General features: G+C 37.0%; 2 protein-coding genes across 2 annotated transcripts; both read left to right on the forward strand.

Moving 5' to 3' along the window:
• The first annotated feature begins 2,708 nt into the window (after positions 1–2,708).
• Positions 2,709–3,638, forward strand: LOC133050110 (olfactory receptor 5K3-like). The gene has a single exon (XM_061134234.1). The coding sequence runs from the start codon at positions 2,709–2,711 to the stop codon at positions 3,636–3,638; it is 930 nt and encodes a 309-aa protein (XP_060990217.1).
• A 15,665-nt stretch (positions 3,639–19,303) lies between these two features.
• On the forward strand, positions 19,304–20,266 carry LOC133050140 (olfactory receptor 5K3-like; the record flags this gene model as incomplete). The annotated part of the gene is made up of 1 exon (XM_061134272.1): positions 19,304–20,266. A coding segment is annotated over exon 1 (963 nt), but the record flags the coding sequence as incomplete, so codon positions are not given.
• Between the last annotated feature and the right edge of the window lie 250 nt (positions 20,267–20,516).

Raw genomic sequence — 20,516 nt, forward strand, 5'->3', positions numbered from 1 at the left:
ACTAGAGAGGGTATTTTGTTGTTATTAGATGTCAATTACTCAGTTATCTTTTTACCTCTTCCCCAAACTGAAGGCTATGGAAAAATTAGAATGATATTCAAACTGTAGAGTACCCTGACCTTTCTTTTCAGTTAGAATTTTTAAAAATACACAGGTAAAGACAGAAAGTAATCAAATAATTTAGGAACTTGCACTGAATGCTTTCCTAGCTTAGCCCAATAATCCAACAGCTAATATTTAATATTTTACAACAAACATTTTTCAGTTAAGTTCTTTAATACTTGACTATGGAAAAAATAAACCCATTTTGAAAAAAATATAGAATTCATATGATTAGATACCAGTCAATATTTCTAGTGGATCACTAAATAATGGTAGAAGATAACCATCTAAAGGAAATAAAAATTTGTTCTCAAAAAGTATATTAAGGTTTAAAGAAATTTCTCTTTTTCTAAATGTTAGAAAACTAAAGCATAAAGTTTATTTTATTAACTTTGAATCTACTGTGATATACTTTAGAAAATCTTATATAAATTTTTAGAAGCAAAACAAAATAGTAGATGAGTCAACTCAGATAAAAGATACCTGAAAGTTCTTATTATATATATATAACTGAAATATATTTGACATACATTGTGTAAGTTTAATGCTTATAACATGTTGATTTGAAAAACTAGTAATTGATTGCAACTGCAGAATGTTAGCTCTCTATAACATCACATAATTTTCATTTTTGTGGCAGAAATCATTGACATCTAGTCTCTCAGTGGTTTAGATGATTATAGTAAAATATTGTTTATATTCACTATAGTGGGTACTAGATCTTATCTGTCAATTTCAGATAAGATCTTACTTATCTGTTAATTTCAAGTTTGTACCAATAAAGAATACCTTTCCTGTTTCTTCATCTCCCAGAGCCCCCAGTAACCACTATTTTACTCTGTTTTCATGTTTTGTTTTTTTAGATGCACATTTAAGCTATATCTTAGTTTTTGTCTTTCTCTGACTTATATAACTTGGCATAATGTCCCCAAAGTCAATCCACGATGCTGTAAATGGAAAGATATCCTTCTTTCTCATGTCTGAATGTCCTTTCACTTCTATCCATTCATCCTTAGACAGATACACAGATGTTTCTGTATTTTAGCTACTGTAACTAGAAATATAAGACTGCACATATCCCTTTCATAATTTGTTTTCATTTTCTTAGAGTATATATACAGAAGCGCAATTGTGAGATTACATGGTAATTCTATTTTAAATTATCTGAGGAAACTCCATGCTGGCATCCACAGAGGCTGAACCAATTTACATTTCCACCAACAAAGTTCTTGCCACATTCTCTGTTCTCCACAATCTAGGCAACAATGGTTATCTCTCATCTTCTTGATGATACGCATTCTGAAATGTGTGAGGTAATATATCATGGTTTTTGATTTGCATTTCTCTAATGATTAGTGATGTCGACCATCTTTTCATGTGTCTGTTGACCATTTGGATGACTTTTGTAAAATTATCTTGGTAGTTCCTCTGCCCATCTTTTAATCTGAATGTCTATACTTTTATTATTGAGCTGTATGAGTTTTCACATATTTTAGATATTAATCTTAATTTTTAAATGATGAGTTTTGGATAATTCTCCTTGTAGAATCTTCTCAACCTGCAGAAGAGTTTACTAAGGATCACTGTAAGGACCACCAAAGACGTTATTAAGGATCAGTGGTAGGACCCTGGAAACAAGTTCATCCATCCCAGGTCACTGGGAGGGAAGTAGGACTAGAATCAATACTGTTCTTTCTGCTTTTGTACTGTACAGCTGCTATAAGAAGCATAAGTTACAGCTAACCTCAAAATGTCTACTATACAATAAGTTAATTGTACACACTTATGAAAAACGCAATATCAATTAGATATGTTATCAAAGATTGTGTTGGGTATACAAGACGTGATGGAGAGTCCAGAAGGTGAAAATTAGTGTGATCGGGGGATCTGGTTAACTTTATTAAGTAGTAGTATATACAAACCATGCTTTAGATGAAGGAGAAAAGGATGCAGATATCTTAGAAATAGGAATAACGACATGGACAGTCAGTGCTTATGAAAATGGGTATGAAGCTGAGAAAAGGGATAAAGAGGTGATAATCAATTCTTGTTTTACTCCTTAGTTTTCTGAGTTTACTTTCTTTAAAACTGAACAGAACTCTCAATAATCCTTAGTAATCTTCAAACAATTCTTAAGACATAAATTAACACCTCTATTCTAAGCTATTTTAAAATATTTATTCCACTGGGAAAGTATATGAAATTTAATTTTCAAAAGTTTCTATATATAGAAAAAGTAATTTTAAATTCATTTTTAAAAACTTTAATATAAAATTGAAACAAATTTTATGGGCAAAATGCAGCAAATATGAGTACCTAGATTTGTACACCATACTTCCATAAATTCATAAAGACAAACCTTTTCCACTGTTAGCATCCCCCCTGTGATTACCAAATAGCCATGTGAATGTTGAGTTTCAGAGTTGAGGTCATAGGCACTGACACATTTTGGAGATGAATATTCCCTAGAAGTTTGTGTCCTTGTATCACAAGACAGCAGGAGAAGCTTTCTCCTTATTAAAAAACATATTAAAAGGAAAGTTATACACATTCTACATTGGAATCTTATCTCTCCATAATTCCTATCTCAACAGACAACAGTAGAGATGACTCAGGATAACCTCTCCTTGGCAACTGAATTTACCCTGACAGGATTTACAGATCACCCAGAGCTGAAACCCCTTCTGTTCCTGATCTTCCTTACCATCTATCTGATCACCATGGTGGGGAATCTTGGCCTGGTGGCATTGATAGTTAGAGAGCATCGCCTTCACACACCAATGTACATCTTTCTGGGAAACCTCGCACTGATGGATTCCTGTTGCTCCAGTGCCATTACCCCCAAGATGCTACAGAACTTCTTTTCCAAAGACAGAATGATTTCCCTCTATGAATGTATGGCACAATTTTACTTTCTCTGCCTTGCTGAAACTGCAGATTGCTTTCTCCTGGCAGCAATGGCCTATGACCGCTATGTGGCCATATGCAAACCACTGCAGTACCATACCATGATGTCAAAGAAACTCTGCGTTCAGATGACCACGGGGGCCTACACAGCTGGAAACCTACATTCCATGATTCACATTGGATTTTTGTTTAGGCTAACTTTCTGCAGGTCTCATCAAATCAACCACTTCTTTTGTGATGTTCTTCCATTATATAGACTCTCCTGTGCTGACCCTTATATCAATGAATTAATGATATTTATCTTTTCAGGGTCAGTTCAAGTATTCTCTATTATCATAGTAATAATCTCTTATCTCCTCATCCTTTTCACGATTTTTAAGATGAAAACCAAAGAAGGAAAAGGCAAAGCCCTATCCACCTGTGCATCCCACTTTCTCTCCGTCTCAATGTTCTACGGTTCCCTTCTCTTCATGTATATCAGACCAAATTCAGTTAATGACACAGATAAAGATATACCTCTTGCTATTTTTTATACACTAGTTATCCCTTTGTTAAATCCTTTCATTTATAGTCTAAGAAATAAGGAAGTAATAAATGTTATGAAAAAAATTATGAAGAAAACATCATAAGATTCTAAAATATCAGGTGGGATGCACGAGACAAGTGCTCCGGCCTGGTGCACTGGGAAGACCCAGAGGAATCGGGTGGAGAGGGAGGTGGGAGGGGGGATCGGGATTGGGAATACATGTAAATCCATGGCTGATTCATATCAATGTATGACAAAACCCACTGGGAAAAAAAAAATAATAATAATTAAAAAAAATAAATAAATAAATAAATAAATAAATAAAATAAAATATCATTCCATATGGACAACTGATTTTAATTTGATAAAACTTTATTTTCAAAATCAAGCAATATTGAAAAAGTGGTAAATGACCATTTTGCATGGAAAATATTAAATTACTTAAACATGATATTGTGTAAGTCATGCAAACAAGTTAAGAAAGGAGATTCTGCTGCAACGTATTTCAAAATATAAGTGACTAGGTTCCATCTCAGATAAACTAAATAATTATTCTTGAGGTCACAGATTATGTCAGGATATATTTACATATACTAGCAACTATTTGTTTCAGAGTATAATGAGCTACAATTTTCAATAAATCCAATAAATGCTAGAAATAGAAGTAACTATATACGAAAGTCTCCTCCACTTAATACTGTTGGCAACATCCTGGAATCCCACAAAGACATAATGTTACAAAATCTCCCATATTCCAGGTTCTCTAATACCAAACCCTTCTTAAGCAACAGCATGTGATAGAAGTAAACTATGTTTGAATTTGAACCACAATATTGAGTTTGCTTTAGAAATTATACTTAACTATGAAATCAAGCAGAACATATATTCTCTAAGCAGTTTCCTTCTAGTGTTAGTTTTCTCTCAAGTTCTCTGAAATACAGTATCTGAATATATCACTGATTTACCAATATGAAGTTGAAAGTGAGGCTATTTATATGACATCTCTATGAATTTTACATTTTCATGTATTTTGGCTGACTATCTATCATAAGATAGTGTAATTTATTAATTAAAGGGCTTTGTTCTCTGATAGTATACTTGCCTTGTTTGCCATTAGAAATACTAACATGGACTGACTGCAATGTAACATACTGATATAAAAACAGCATTAACAAAAAAGCTGGAGGTGCTTTTCAAGCATAAGAGAGGCAGAAAAAAGTGAAAATTCTGATTATCTAAACTATGTATTGATTCTTACATGGGCAAATATGAAAGAAAAAATAATTTACTGACAAACTATCATCAGCTGTTCACTAAGCTAGACTTGATGCACCCCCTCAACTAGTTAGACCTTTTTCATGCTGGTCCAGAGTATAAAAATATCATACTCTGAAATACTGAGGAACATGCCGACTCATCCAATTCACCTGGTCTGACCTAGAATTTGAATCTATACTGTCTTTTCCTCTATATGCTTTGGGAGTTCAGAAAATTGACAGCATGTAGCTTGGGGTATTGAGTTCTTACGTAGCATAGGAAGTAACCTGTGCTACTGAAAACCGGGGTGGGGGGGGCGGGAAATGTAGTATTTGGAGAAACACAGGAACGGATATGACCAGAGTCAATATTTATAGAAATGAGTGTGGTACTGGGAGTGGGAGATGAGGAAGATGAACCATAGAACAGAGCCAGAAAGTGGACAAAACTGTTGGAGAGAGCTGTTGGTGAATGTGGGGAGAAGGGGGAAAGACGATCAGGTTACTGAGAAACTTATACACTACCCTGAAGAATCCGAATTTATCTTAGAGCCATCAAACACTGAAGATAACCTGGCGCAGAGTGATGTGATTGTACAGTTCAGAAGTTTGATCTTGCAACTGACTGGAAGGAGACTTTAATCAAGGAGACTAACTTATTTTTAAGGAGAACTGAAACTGGAGAATATCCTAAACAGAGAGAAGTGGACAGAAAGAAGCAACATTTAAAAAAAAAATAGTAAATTGTACCTGTTAGATAATAAAATGAAAGCCTATCTTCTTCCTGAATCAAACATGACATAACTGACTTCATACTTAACAAGGTACCTGACATATGGCCATTCAATAAGCATTTCCTTCAATATGCTTTTAACATAATTGAGTATGTTAACGTGTAATAGGCTCATTATTTTTCTTTTAATAAAATAATATATTTTATTTTCTCAATTTCGAATCTCATACTGTAAATACTGATAGATATAACCCAAAATAAAGCTTTTTAGGATTTAACATATTTTAGAAGCAAAAAGAAGTCTACACAGCAAAACTTTGAGAAGCTCTGAATTAAATAGATGCTCTAATCCTGTATCACCCTCTATTTTAGTGGATATTTTGTTATTAGACTTCCATGCATTGATTTCATTTCCTTTTTCTAAGGGTACCATGATTTCTGTCATGGACATCTGTAGCATTCATCTCACCATTAGCAACACTGAATCCCAGAGGTCTGTTAAGGGAAAGTATGTAACTTACTTGAGGACAGTGAGAAAAAAAGAGGTGATTTTCCAGAAGTTTATAGGAAATATGGATCCTTTATTTTAATATAGGTCCACAAAACAGGTGGTGTTTATCTCTCTGATTTTCATGAAGCTTGGCACAGTCAACATTGCTTTTGTTAGCAAGAGTGAAACCAGCCTAGAGATGAAGTCAAATAGACAAGGAAGATAGCTGAAAAATCACAGAGAAACAGACTTAGAATCACTGGAATAAACCATTCTTCCAGTTGCATAATCCAAAAGATCTTCTTACAGTCTGAGGCACCTTATCTGCAAGTGAATAAATATTAACTGAAACACTTATTATTTACAAGTTTACAAATAGCTTTTCAAAAAACTTTTTACCCATATCCATTTAATGCTCTATTAAGTCTTTTATTTTAATTTTTTAATTTTAATTTCCCATGTGTTATAGGTCAGTCATGTCTGACTCCTTGCAGCCCCAAGGACTGCAGCATTCCAGGGTTCCCTGTCCATCACCAACTCTTGGAGTTTGCTCACACTCATGTCTGTCGAGTCAGTGATGGCATCCAACCATCTCATTCTCTGTCATCCCCTTCCCCACATGACCTCAATCTTCCCCAGCATCAGGGTCTTTTCCAATGAGTCGGTTCTTCATAATAGGTGGCCAAAGTATTGGGAGTCTCAGCTTCAGCATCAGTCCTTCCAATGAATATTCAGGACTGATTTCCTTTAGGATGGACTGGCTGGATCTCCTTACAGTCCAAGGGACTTTTCAACACCACAGTTCAAAAGCATCAATTATTCTTAGCTCAACTTTCTTTATAGTCCAACTCTCACATCCATACATGACTATTGGAAAAACCATAGCCTTGACTAGATAGACCTTTGTTGGTAAAGTAATGTCTCTGCTTTTTAATATGCTGTCTAGGTTGGTCATAACTTTTCTTCCAAGGAGTAAGTGTCTTTTAACTTCATGGTTGCAGTCACCATCTGCAGTGATTTTGGAGCACCCCCAAAAAATAAAGTCTCTCACTGTTTCCATTGTTCCCCCATCTATTTGCCATGAAGTGACGGGACCAGATGTCATGATCTTAGTTTTCTGAATGTTAAGTTTTAAGCCAACTTTTTCACTCTCCTCTTTCACTTTCATCAAGAGGCTCTTTAGTTCTTCTTTGCTTTCTGCCATAAGGGTGGCGTCATCTGTGTATTATAGAGTGAGTGAATAAAAAGCAACACAGTAGGTTGTCAGAATAAACAAGGAGATATAAGAAGCTAAATAATAGTGCAGAAACTAAAAACTCAGAATATGACAAAAGCATAATTTCAAAACAATAGATAAATGATAGTATTTGGAAAACTATTCTGCATTGAGAAATAAGATTAGATTTCTATTTATATTTATACTAAAATATATTTCATGTGTACTGAAAACATAAGAATCAACACTGAATACAAATAGTAGAAGTAATTCTGAGAAAGGAAAAGATTTACTATAAAAACACCAAATCTGGAAATCATAAACCAGATAATTGATATGTATAATTCTCCAGATCATTGCCTATTTGTTCTCAATCCATTTCTCAACTTTCACATGTATGTTTTGTTTTATAAGCAATTTCCACTGTAAACTATTTGCCAGACTCCCTTTCAAATGGCTTCGGGCTAGATTTGGACAACGAGAGGCACTGAAAAGAAACTTCAGAGTGGAGGAAAAGAAATCACAATATCTCTCCCCTTTTTCTCTGCTACAGGCAGTGTCTCCAGCACAACTTGGATGTTCTCACTGAGTCCAGCCCCGGCAGGAAAATTGCTCAAGGCTGAAATCAATGGTTCTGTTAACATCACTGATCCCTGTAGGAGCTTCCCACCATTAGTAATCTTTCAATTGTCTTACTATTGCCTGTTTTAATCTTTGCTTTTATAATGCTTTGGAACTGTTCACTAAATTAAATTTTCCTCATTTTAACTAGTGGGCAAGATCTCAGTTTTGTTGAGTTGACTTAAAATGACTACATAAAGTGTTAAAACCTTTACAGAACAATAAAAAAGCAGAGTAAACAGTCAAATAAAAATACAAAAAAAAAAAAGAAATTTATGAGAGAAAGAAAAGTTAAACATCTATATGTTTATAAGGAGCTCTTATAATTCATATAAAAAATGCAAACCTCTGAACAAAACAAGGCCCAATGGCCATTCAAAAAAATTAAAATGTGCAGTATGTTTAAGAAAATATATTATTTTAAATTAAGGCTATTAAAACATTATGGTTTTATTTATTTCACTTTGGGAGTAATAAAGGGACGTGAAAGTGAAGTCGCTCAGTCGTGTCCAAATCTTTGCAACCCCGTGGACTGTAACCTACAAGTCTCCTCAGTCCATGGAATTTTCCAGGCAAGAACACTGGAGTGGGTTGCCATTTCCTTCTCCAGGGGATCTTCCAGACCCAGGGATCGAATCTGGGTCTCCCGCATTGCAGGCAGACGCTTTACCATCTGAGCCACCAGGGAAGCCCGATAAAGGGAAAGAAGAGCTATAATTCTGGCAAATAGCTAAAGGAGTATGATAGCAAATTTGTTGGGACCATAATGGAGTAGGTACATTACTCAGATTGAAACAGTCTTTCTGGAGGACAGTGTAACAAAACAGATTAAAAACTTTTGTAACTCTCATAAACTTTGATCCAGGCTGTTCTCTTCTATTAATAATATATCAGAGGTAAAGAATATATTTATATAGATATTAATAAGTAGCTTGTTTACAGTAAAAGAAAATGAAATTAAAACATTCTTCAAAAAAGAAGTACACTTTAAATGATACATAAAATCTCACGGTAACTATAAAGCAAAAATCTAGTGTAGAAACACAAAGGCTAAAGAGAAGGGGATCAAAGCATACAACTAAGAAAAGTATTAACATCAAATCACAAATGAGAGAGCAAGAGATGAATAACAGAACAGAGGAATTACAAAATAGTATGAAAACAATAGAATGATATTAGTAAGCTCTAAATATCAATAATTACTTTAAATTTGCCAATCAAAGGATGTAGAGTAGCTAAATGAATTTTTTAAGTCTTCCATATGCTGCTTATAAGACACTCATTTCAGATATAAGGAGACACAAAGACTGAAAATGGAGGGATGAAAAAAATAATCTAGGCAAATGAAAACCGAAAGGATGCTGAGGTAGTATACTGACATCCAGAAAATAGACTTTAAGACACAGACTTTAGTGTGAGATAAAGAAGATTATTTTAAAATGATAAAGGGGATATAACATTTGTGAGAATTATTGCACCCAAAATAGGGGTACCTAATTTTTATAAAGCAAATATTAAGTAACCTAAAGGGAGAAATAATAACAGTAGAGGACTTCCCACTTTTACCACACAGAAACTCAATAAGGAACTTTTGCTTTAAATTATATATTACACCAAGTGAACTTAACAGACATATAAAGAATATTCCATCCAAAGGTAACAGAATACACAATCTTCTCAAGTGCACATAAAACATTCTCTAATATAGGTTATATGTTAAGTCATAAAATAAATCTTAAGAACTTTAAGAACACTGAAAACATATGAAGCATCTTTTCCTAGTCCAAAGATATGAAATAAATTATCACAAAACTGGAAAATGCAAAAACATATGGGGATAAAAGGATTCCTTGGTGGCTCAGGGGTAAAGAACTGCCAATGCAGGACATGTGGGTTCCACTCCTGGGTCAGGAAGATCCCCTGGAGGAGGAAATGATAACCCACTACAGTACCTTTGCCTGGAGAGAATGAGGATAGAGGAGCCTGGTGGGCTATAGTATATGGGGTTGCAAAGAGTAGGACACGACTGAGCACACACACACACACACACACACACACACTTTGCATAATCAAAATAATGGGAAATTTTCTAGAAACATACAACTTACTACAACTGAATCATAAAGAAACTGGAAATCCCAGAATAATGACTGGTAATTACTAGACACTGATTCATTAATCAAAAACTACCCAAGAAACAAGCCCAGGATCAGACGGCTACACTGCTGAATTCTTCCAAATATTTAGAGAAGAATAAATACCAATCCTTCTCAAACTCTTCCATAAACGGAAGATGAGGGAGCACTTCTAAACTCATTTAGAAGGCCAGAATTACTCTGATACCAAAACTAGACAGACTGCACGAGAAAAGATAATAAGAAGCCAATATTTCTAGTAAACAACCATCAGAATAATCATCTTAATGAATGCAGAAAAAAGCACTTGATGACATTTAACATCCATCTATAATAAAAACCATAACAAAGTGGGCATAGCGGGAATGCACCTCAACATAATAAAGGTCACATATGACAAGCCTATAGCTAAATGATATTGAACAGTGAAAATATGAAACTTTGCCTGTGACATCAGAATCAAGACAAGAATAACCACTCCTGCCACATTTACTGAATATAGTATTAGAAGTCCTAAACACTGCTGCTGAGTGAGTGATAATCGCTCAGTCATATCCTACTCTTTGCAAACCCAGGGACTGCAGCCCCTGCCAGGCTCCTTTCTTCATGGGATTCTCCAGGCAAGAATACTGGAATGGGTTGCCATTTCCTTCTCCAGGTTATCTTCCCTACCCTAGACAAAAACAAAAAAATACAGGCCTCCAAATCTGTAAGGAAGTAGTAAAAATGTCATAATTTGCAGATGACATAATATTACACATAGAAAACCTTCAAGATCCCACCTAAATACAGTTAGAAATAAGTGAATCCAATATATTTTCAGTACACAAAATCAATATGCAAAAATCAGTTGATTTTCTATGCAAACTAACAGAAAGTAAAATTAAGGAAAAGATCAAATTTATAACTGCATCACACAGAAATAAAACAACTAAACGCATAAAGAAGGAACTACAGCAAGACAATAGGAGGGGTGCACTCACAATACAGTCAAATCTCACAACCCCAGGAGGGTGACCCAAAAATGGGAGAATAGTTAAAATTGTAGAGGCTCTCCCCAAGGAGTGAGGGGTCTTAGCCTCACATTGGGTGACCCAGTTTAAAGATCCTGGGCTGGGAAGACAAGTCCCTGGAACATTTGGCTCTGAAGGCCAGTGGTGCTTACTTTTAGGAGTCCCAGAGGGCTGTAGGAAATAAAGAATTCATATTCAAAAGGCACACACAAAATCTCACATGCTCTGGGAACCAGGACAGAAGCAGTAAGCTGAGAGGAACCGGGGTCACACCTACCTGCTGATCTTGGATTGTTCCACAAAGAGGCAAGAGGCAACTGCATATCACCATGGAGACACATACATCAGAGGCAGCCATTTGGGGGAGCTCTTTCTACCAACAGGTAAATACTGGTGCTGGGAAGCACCATGCTGGGATCCTTGCTATAGCACAGTATCTACAGGATGCATCTTTGTTCCTACCCAATAGCATATAGGTAGGAGTGCGGGATGCTTCTAGCCAAGCAGCTAATTGGGTGAACATAGCCCCATTCACCAGCAGAGAAGCTACCTTAAGACCAGTGAGCCAACTGAGGCCCTGGCCACCAGAGCGCTCAGGCCTTGCCCCCACACACCATGCACAGGAGCTAGACCAGGAGCTCCCAGAGTCCTGCAGCCAGAGACCCCGGGAGCCAGTTCTATTCACCTGTGGGCAGGCGCCAGCCCCAGAATTCCTGGACCAACCTCCAGGATGCATGCTCTAGCCTCAGGCTCAGTCTCACACCCAGTGGGCAGATAAGCCACAGAATAATCACATCCCTGCAGCCTCCTGACCTAGCACTCCCACCAGTAGGTCACCATCTGCCCCAGAACCAGCTAGGCCCTGTCCCTACCCACCAGCAAGCCAACGCAAGCTTTGAAACAGCCCTAATCCCATTGCCAGCTATGTCAGGAATTGGTCCCACCAAACAGTTGCCTGACATCAGCTCTGGGATACCTGGGCCCTACAGTCAGACCACAGGACTTGGCTCTGCTTGCTGTAAGCCAGTAGTAGCCTCAGTGCCTGGATTTACACACCAGTGGGTTGTCACCAGCCCTGGGGTTTCCTGGGCCTCACCTCTGCCCACCAGTGAGCCAGAACAAGTTGTGGGGCTCACTGGGGTCCTGCAGCATGAAGCCCTGTGACCTGGTCCCATCAGCCAATGGTAGCAGGCTCCACACAAGGCATGGCCTGGCAACCAACATGGACCAGGAGACAACCAAGTCTACTAGACCACCCACAGTAGTCAGCCTGCCACAACAGAAGGAATAATGCAGCCCACACAAGGGCACTCCTACAGCATCCAGCTCTGGTGATGAGAGGGGAGTGCACTGCTGGAATACATAGGACATCTCCTATAAAAATACCACTTCCCTAAGCTTGGGAAACATGACCAACCTGCAAGACACTCAGAAGTAAAAACCAGTTAAGCAAAATGAGATGACAGAGGAACATGGTCTAAATGAAGGAACAAGATAAAACCCCAAAAGAAAAACTAAGTGAAGATAGGCAATCAACCCAAGAAAGAGTTCAAGGCAAGGATCATGTTAATTATCAAATAACTCAGGAGAAGAATGGATGCACAAAGAAAGAAATTAGAAGTTTTTAACAGTGTATGGCTGTGAGAGCTGGACCACAAAGAAGGCTGAGCACCAAAGAATGGATGCTTTCAAACTATGGTGCTGGAGAAGACTCTTGAGAGTCCCTTGGACAGCAAGAAGATCAAACCAGTCAATGCTAAAGGAAATCAACCCTGCATACTCATTGGAAGGACTGATGCTGATGCTGAAGCTCTAATACTTTGGCCACCTGATGCGAAGAGCCAACTCATTGGAAAAGACCCTGATGCTGGTAAACACTGGGGGCAGGAGGAGAAGGGGGTGACAGAGGATAAGATGGTTGGATGACATCATCGACTCAATGGACATGTTTGAGCACACTCTGAGAGATAGTGAAGGACAGAGAAGTCTAGCATGCTGCAGTCCACGGGGTCACAAAGAGTCAGACACAACTGAGGGACTGAACCAGACAACAGTTAGAAAATACAAAGGACATCCAAAGAGAGATGAGTAATACAATAACTGGAGGAAAATACACTAGAAAATATCAACAGTATATTAGGACATGGATCAGCAACATGGAACAGAATAGTAGAAATTACTAACATTGAACAGAAAAAAGAAACGAGAATGGAATGGAAAGAAATTTAAGGGTCCTCTAGGACAACATTAAGCATACTAATATTTACATTATAGGGTCCCAGAAGGAGAAGATGGATAAAAAGAGGTTGAGAATAAAATTTGAAGATGTAACAACTTAAAACATCCCTTAAAACACCCCTAACCTGGGAAGGACTTCCCTGTGGCTCAGACAGTGAAGTGTCTGCCTACAATGTGGGAGACCCGGGTTCGATCCCTGGGTCAGGAAGATCCCCTGGAGAAGGAAATGGCAACCCACTCCAGCATTCTTGCCTGGAGAATCCCATGGACAGAGGAGCCTGGCGGGCTATAGTGCATGGGGTCGCAGAGAGTCGGACACAACTGAGTGACTAACACTGGGGTGTAGCTAAAGGATTCATGCTTAGTGAAATGAGTTCAGCAGAGAAAGGCAAATGCTGTACTATATCACTTATATGTGTAATCTAAAAAATAAGCCAAACTAGCAAATGTACAAAACGGAAACATATTTACACAGATAGGAACAAACTAGATGATATCAGTGGGTAGAGGGAAGAAGTGGGGGGCAAGACAGAGTCAGATGATTAAGAGGTACAAACTACTATGTATAAAATAAATAACCTACAGGGATAGCATTATGAAAACAGGTGAAATTTTCTATCAGTAAACGACTATTACCTATAAAAATTGTGAAATGCTATCTTGTACAACTGAAACTTACATAATATACTTCAACTCCACATCGATAAAGAAAAAATTAAGTAGATAGCAAAAAATAATACACAGCAAAAAAATTATAATGGCATTTTCCACAGAAATAGACAATTTTAAAATTTGTATGGAACCACAAAATACCCCAAGTACCCAAAGCCTTCCTGAGAAAGAAGGCAGATGCATTATATATAATGTATAATATTGTATTAGGTTCAGGTGTAAAACATAGTAATTTATTATTTTATAGATTATGCTTCATTTAAAGTTAACATAAAATATTGGCTGTATTCCCTATGTTGTACAATATATCATTGTAGTTTACTTATATTATACACAGTACTTCATCTCTCTCAATCCTCTAACCTGATCTTATAGCACGCCCATTTCCTCTCCAACTATTAACTGCTAGTTTATTCTCTGTATCAGTGAGTCTGTTTCTGCTTATTATATTCATTAATTTGTTTTATTATTTAGATTCCACATGTAATTTGCTTTAACGTCACTGTCTCACAGGGCATCTTTATATGTATTGGTTACAAATCTCCCTACAGAAATACACTTATGTCGGTCCTGAGAAATCTCTTAGGATTTGATAGAGAACTTTAAATTAGCATTGTAAGGAACATAATTGTTGACTAAGCTATTTGAAATCGCTCATATTTTCATTCTTTTAATCCCAAATGTTTTCTAGACCAAGGTTTATATTCTGGTGTTCTATGAGATCTAACACTATAAACCAAACAAGAGGTGTTACAAGACTTTTTTCAGTGAAATCCAGGTAAAGGATTTATTCTAATTTATCTTTTAGTATTAGTATCCATTAACATCTATGAGGCATTAAGCATTTTTTGTTGTTGTTTTATTTCAACAAATCAGTTTTCTTCCCTGCTTTTCTCAAAACTGAAGGCGATGGAAAAATTAGGATGAGAATGACACTTCAATTCACTCTGACCTTATCTGATTAAAGTCGAACCTCAAACATACAGGTAAGGAAACAAAGCAACTCTGTTAAACAATTTGGGCACTTACATGGAATGTTTTTTCTAGCTAGGATGAATAAGTAGCTCATATTTAATACTTCAAAACAAATAAATAACATGTTCAGCAAAGGTCTTTATTTTGATGTTTTGATTAAGGGAAAAAATTTTGATTACAGAATTAGTATCAGACTTCAGTCATTATTCCTAATGGATACCTAAACAATGGCAGAAGACAGCCATTTAAAGGAAAACAAAATGTGTTCCCAAAAATTATACTGCAATTTAAAAGGTTTTCTCTTTTTCTACTTGTTAGAAAACTGACGTATAAAGGGAAGCTTACTTTTATTAGCTTTGAATCTACTGCAATATACTTCAGAAAGTCTAACATAATTTTCTTAGAAACAGAAAAATAATAGACTGGTCAATTCAGATAAAAGAAGGATATCTAAACTTTTCATAAAAACAGATTTTTATTAAAACATATTTGACATATAACATGTGTAAGTCAAACTTGTTGACTTCACACAATAATAAATAGTAATGTGATTGCCACTGTAGCACTCTATTACATCATATAACTGTCATTTCTTTCTTGTGGTAGGAATAGTTAAGATCTGGTCTCTTAGCAACTTTGATTATAATAAAAAGTTGTCTTTATCCAGTATAGTATGTGTTACATCTACAGAATTATTTATATATTAGTTTCAAATTAATACACTCAAACATCTAAGTCTCCCACTCCTCAGCTCCTGGTAATCACCGCTTTTATGAGTTTGGCTTTCTGAGATGCACATGTAAGTTATGTCTTACAGTATTTGTCTTTATGACTTACCTCACTTAGCATAATGTCCTCAAGGTCAATCCATGTTGTCAAAAATGGACGGATAGCCTTATTTCTCACAGTTGAATACATGGCACCATACTTTTAACCTTTTATCCTTTGATGGTCACTTGGGTGTTTATATATGCCTGCTATTGTCACTAATGCTCCACAGGAGTGCAGATACCCTTTTGCTAATCTGTTTTCATTTCCTTCTAGTATATACCCAGAAGCAGAATTGTGAGGTCATATGGTAGTTCTATTTTTATTTGAGGAACCTCTACATTGATATCCATATTGGCAGAACCAATTTTCACTCCCACCAACAGAGGTTTCTCCACATTGTCAGCAACATGTGTAATATTTTGCCTTCTTAATGACTGGCATTTTGACAGGTGTGAGATAATATCTCCTTTAATTTGCATTTCCCTAACTAATGTGAATATCTTTTCATAAGTCTATTGGCGATTTGTATTTTTTATCTTTTTAGTTCCTTAGCCCATTTTGTGACCACATTGTTTGTACATTTATTGATATGTTGCACTGTACAAGTTCCTTATATATTTTGGATGTGCGTGCATGCTCAAGTTACTTCAGTTGAGTCCAACTCTGCGACACTATGGGCTGTAGCCCACCAGACTCCTGTGTCCACGGGATCCTTCAGGCAAGAATACTGGCATGGGTTGCCATTTCCTCCTCCAGGGGATCTTTCCAATTCAGCAATCAAACTCAAGTCTCCTGCATCTCCTGCATTAGCAGGCAGATTCTTTACTGCTGAGCCACAAGGGAAGCCCATATATTTTGGATATTAACCCTTAATTTAAAAAAATGATGTATCATGAATAATTTTCTTTGTGAACACTACTCAAAATTAATAGACTCAATTTGCATAAGAGGTTACTACGGGTCACTGCTGGAACAACCAAAGTCACTAATGATCATTGGTAGTATACAGAAAACAATTTCATGTATCACAACTAACTGCAGTGAAGAACTGGAATCAATACCACTTTTTCCCCATAGCTTTTGTAAGCAATAATAATTCACACTAAACCTCAAAATGCCTATAGTATAATAAAGAAATTGTGTGTGCACATAAGAAAAGCATTATAGACTGTACAAGAGTCATTGTAAACTGTAATGGATACATAAGATGTGGTTGAGAGTACAGGAACTGTAATCAGAACAGTCTGAGTCATTTAGATAAAACTTTATTAAGTAAACTAAGTTTTATATTTAGAAAGAAAAGACTGTACCTAAGAGCAAAAATCAATAAGAATAATGGAATGGACAGAGTCAGTGTTTATAGAAATGGGTATGACACTGGGAAAAGGGATAAAAAATGTAATAATCAATGCATGTTTTATTCCGTAGCTATCCCAGTTTATTTTCTTTAAAACTGAATAATCCTCTCATTAATCCTTAGTGACCTTCATGCAATTCTAAGGTAGTAACGTAACACATATGATACATGCTATTTTCAAACATTCACAATGCTGAGTATATGAAAACTTTCTGATCAATAACAAATATCAGTTCAGGTTAGTTCAGGCACTCAGTTGTGTCTAACTCTTTGCAACCCCATGAACTGCAGCACGCCAGGCTTCCTTATCCATCACCAACCACCAGAGATTACTCAAACTCATGTCCATCGAGTTGGTGATGCCATCCAACCACCTCATCCTCTGTTGTCCCCTTCACCTCCTACCTTCAATCTTTCCCCGTATCAGTGTCTTATCCAAGGAGTCAGTTCCTGGCATCAGGTGGCCAAAGTATTGGAGTTTCAGCCTCGGCATCAGTCCTTCTGGTGAATATTCAGACTGACTTCCTTTAGGAGTGACTGGTTGGATCTCCTTGTAGTCCAAGGGACTCTAACACTACAGTTCAAAAGCATCAAATCTTCTGCTCTCAGCTTTCTTTATAGTCCAACTCTCACATCCATACATGACTACTGGAAAAACCATAGCTTTGACTAGATGGACCTTTGTTGGCAAAGTAATGTCTCTGTTTTTTAATATGCTGTCTAGGTTGGTCATACCTTTTCTTCCAAGGAGCAAGCGTCTTTTAATTTCATGGCTTCAGCAAAAATCTTCAGCGATTTTGGAGCCGAAAAAAATGAAGTCTGCCACTGGATCCATTGTTTCCCCATCTATTTGCCATGAAGTGATGGGACCAGACGCCATGATCCTAGTTTTCTGAATGTTGAGTTTAACGCCAACTTTTTCACTCTCCTCTTTCACTTTCATCAGGAGGCTCTGTAGTTCTTCACTTTCTGCCATAAGGGTGGTATAATCTGTATATCTGAGGTTATTGATATTTCTCCTGGCAATCTTGATTCCAGCTTGTGCTTCATCCAGCCCAGTGTTTCTCATGATGTACTCTGCACATAAGTTAAATAAGTAGGGTGAAAATATACAGCCTTGACGTACTCCATTCCCGATTTGGAAACAGTCTATTATTCCATATTCAGTTCTAACTGTTGCTTCTTGACCTGCATACAGATTTCTCAGGAGGCAGGTCAGGTGGTCTGGTATTCCCTTCTCTTTCAGAATTTTCCACAGTTTATTGTGACCCACACACTCAAAGGCTTTGGCATAGTCAATAAAGCAGAAATAGATGTTTTCCTGGAACTCTCTTGCTTTTTCAATGATCCAGCAGATGCTGGCAATTTGATCTCTGGTTCTTCTGTCTTTTCTAAATCCAGCTTGAATATCTGGAAGTTCATGGTTCACATACTGTTGAAGCCTGGCTTGGAGGATTTTGAGCATTACTTTATTAGTGTGTGAGATGGGTGCAATTGTGCAGTAGTTTGAGCATTCTTTTGCATTGTCTTTCTTTGGGATTGGAATGAAAACTGACCTTTTCCAGTCCTGTGGCCACTGCTGAGTTTTCCAAATTTGCTGGCACATTGACAACAGCACTTTCTTTTAGGATCTTATAGCATCATCTTTTAGGATTTGAAATACCTCAACTGGAATTCCATCACCTCCTGTAGCTTTATTTGTAGTGATACTTCCTAAGGCCCAGTTAACTTTGTGTTCCCAGATGTCTGGCTCTAGGTGAGTGATCACACCATCATGATTATCTGGGTCATGAAGATCTTTTTCGTATAGTTCTTCCATGTATTCTTGCCACCTCTTCTTAATATCTTCTGCTTCTGTTAGGTCCATAACATTTCTATCCTTTATTGTGTATGAAAAATATACAAAAAATTGATTTTAAGTTCATTTTAAGGATCTTTAGTGTGAAAACTAATACTGACCTTATTTGAAACAACAGAACAAATATAAGTACCTTAGAGTCATATACTATACTTTCACAAACTCAAAAAGACAAACCTCTTCCAATATTAACATACTTCCTATAATTATCAAGAGTCTTGGGAATTATGAGTTACAGATTTGAGGTCATAGAATCTGACATGTTATGGGAATGAATGTCCCTTAGAGTTTGTGTGTATATCACAGGAGGTAAGAGCAGAAGACTGAAGGAGAAGCTCTTCTTGTTTAAAAAAATATATATTTAAGGGAAATTTACATACATTTTAAATTAATCTTCTATCTCCATAATTCCTATCTCAACAGACAAGTAGAGATGACTGAGGATAACCACTCCTTGACAACTGAGTTTATCCTGATAGGATTTACAGATCACCCAGAGCTGAAGCCCCTTCTGTTCCTGGTGTTCCTCACCATCTATCTGATCACCATGGTGGGGAATCTTGGCCTGGTGGCATTGATAGTTACAGAGCATCATCTTCACACACCAATGTACATCTTCCTGGGTAACCTCGCGCTGATGGATTCCTGTTGCTCCAGTGCCATTACCCCCAAGATGCTGCAGAACCTCTTTTCCAAAGACAAAATGATTTCTCTATATGAATGCATGGCACAATTTTATTTTCTCTGCCTTGCTGAAACTACAGATAGCTTTCTCCTGGCAGCAATGGCCTATGACCGCTATGTGGCCATCTGCAAACCGCTGCAGTACCACACCATGATGTCAAAGAAACTCTGCATTCAGATGACCACAGGGGCCTATATAGTTGGAAACCTGCATCCCATGATTCATGTAGGGTTTCTGTTTAGGCTAACTTTCTGTAGGTCTCATCAAATCAACCACTTTTTTTGTGATGTCCTTCCATTATACAGACTCTCCTGTCTAGACCCTGATATCAATGAATTAATGTTATTTATCATTGCAGGGTCACTTTCAATCTTCACTATTATCATAGTAATAATCTCTTACCTTTTCATCCTTTTCATGGTTTTAAAAATGAAATCCAAAGAGGGAAAAGGCAAGGCCCTATCTACCTGTGCATCCCACTTTCTCTCTGTCTCAATATTCTACGGTTCCCTTCTCTTCACATATGTGCGACCAAATTCAGTTAATGACGAAGATAAAGATATACCCCTTGCTATTTTTTATACTCTAGTTATTCCTTTATTAAACCCTTTTATTTATAGTCTAAGAAATAGGGATGTAATAAATGCTATGAAAAAAAGTATAAAAATGTTATCAGTTCAGTTCAGTTCAGTCACTCACTCGTGTCCGACTCTTTGCAACCCCATGGACTGCAGCACGTCAGGCCTCCCTGTCCACCAACTTGCAGAGCTTACTCAAACTCATGTCCATTGAGTCAGTGATGCCAATCAACCATCTCATCCTCTGTTGTCCCCTTCTCCTCCCACCTTCAATTTTTCCCAGCATCATGGTCTTTTCCAATAAGTTGGTTCTTCGCATCAGGTGGGCAAAGTATTGGAGTTTCAGCTTCAGCATCAGTCCTTCCAATGAATATTCAGGACTG

This window comes from Dama dama, chromosome 31 (genome assembly GCF_033118175.1).
Source record: "Dama dama isolate Ldn47 chromosome 31, ASM3311817v1, whole genome shotgun sequence".
Lineage (NCBI taxonomy): Eukaryota > Metazoa > Chordata > Mammalia > Artiodactyla > Cervidae > Dama > Dama dama.

Coding starts and splice junctions, on each gene's coding strand:
- LOC133050110 (XM_061134234.1), top strand. CDS start 2,709: ATGACTCAGGATAACCTCTCCTTGGCAACTGAATTTACCCTGACAGGA.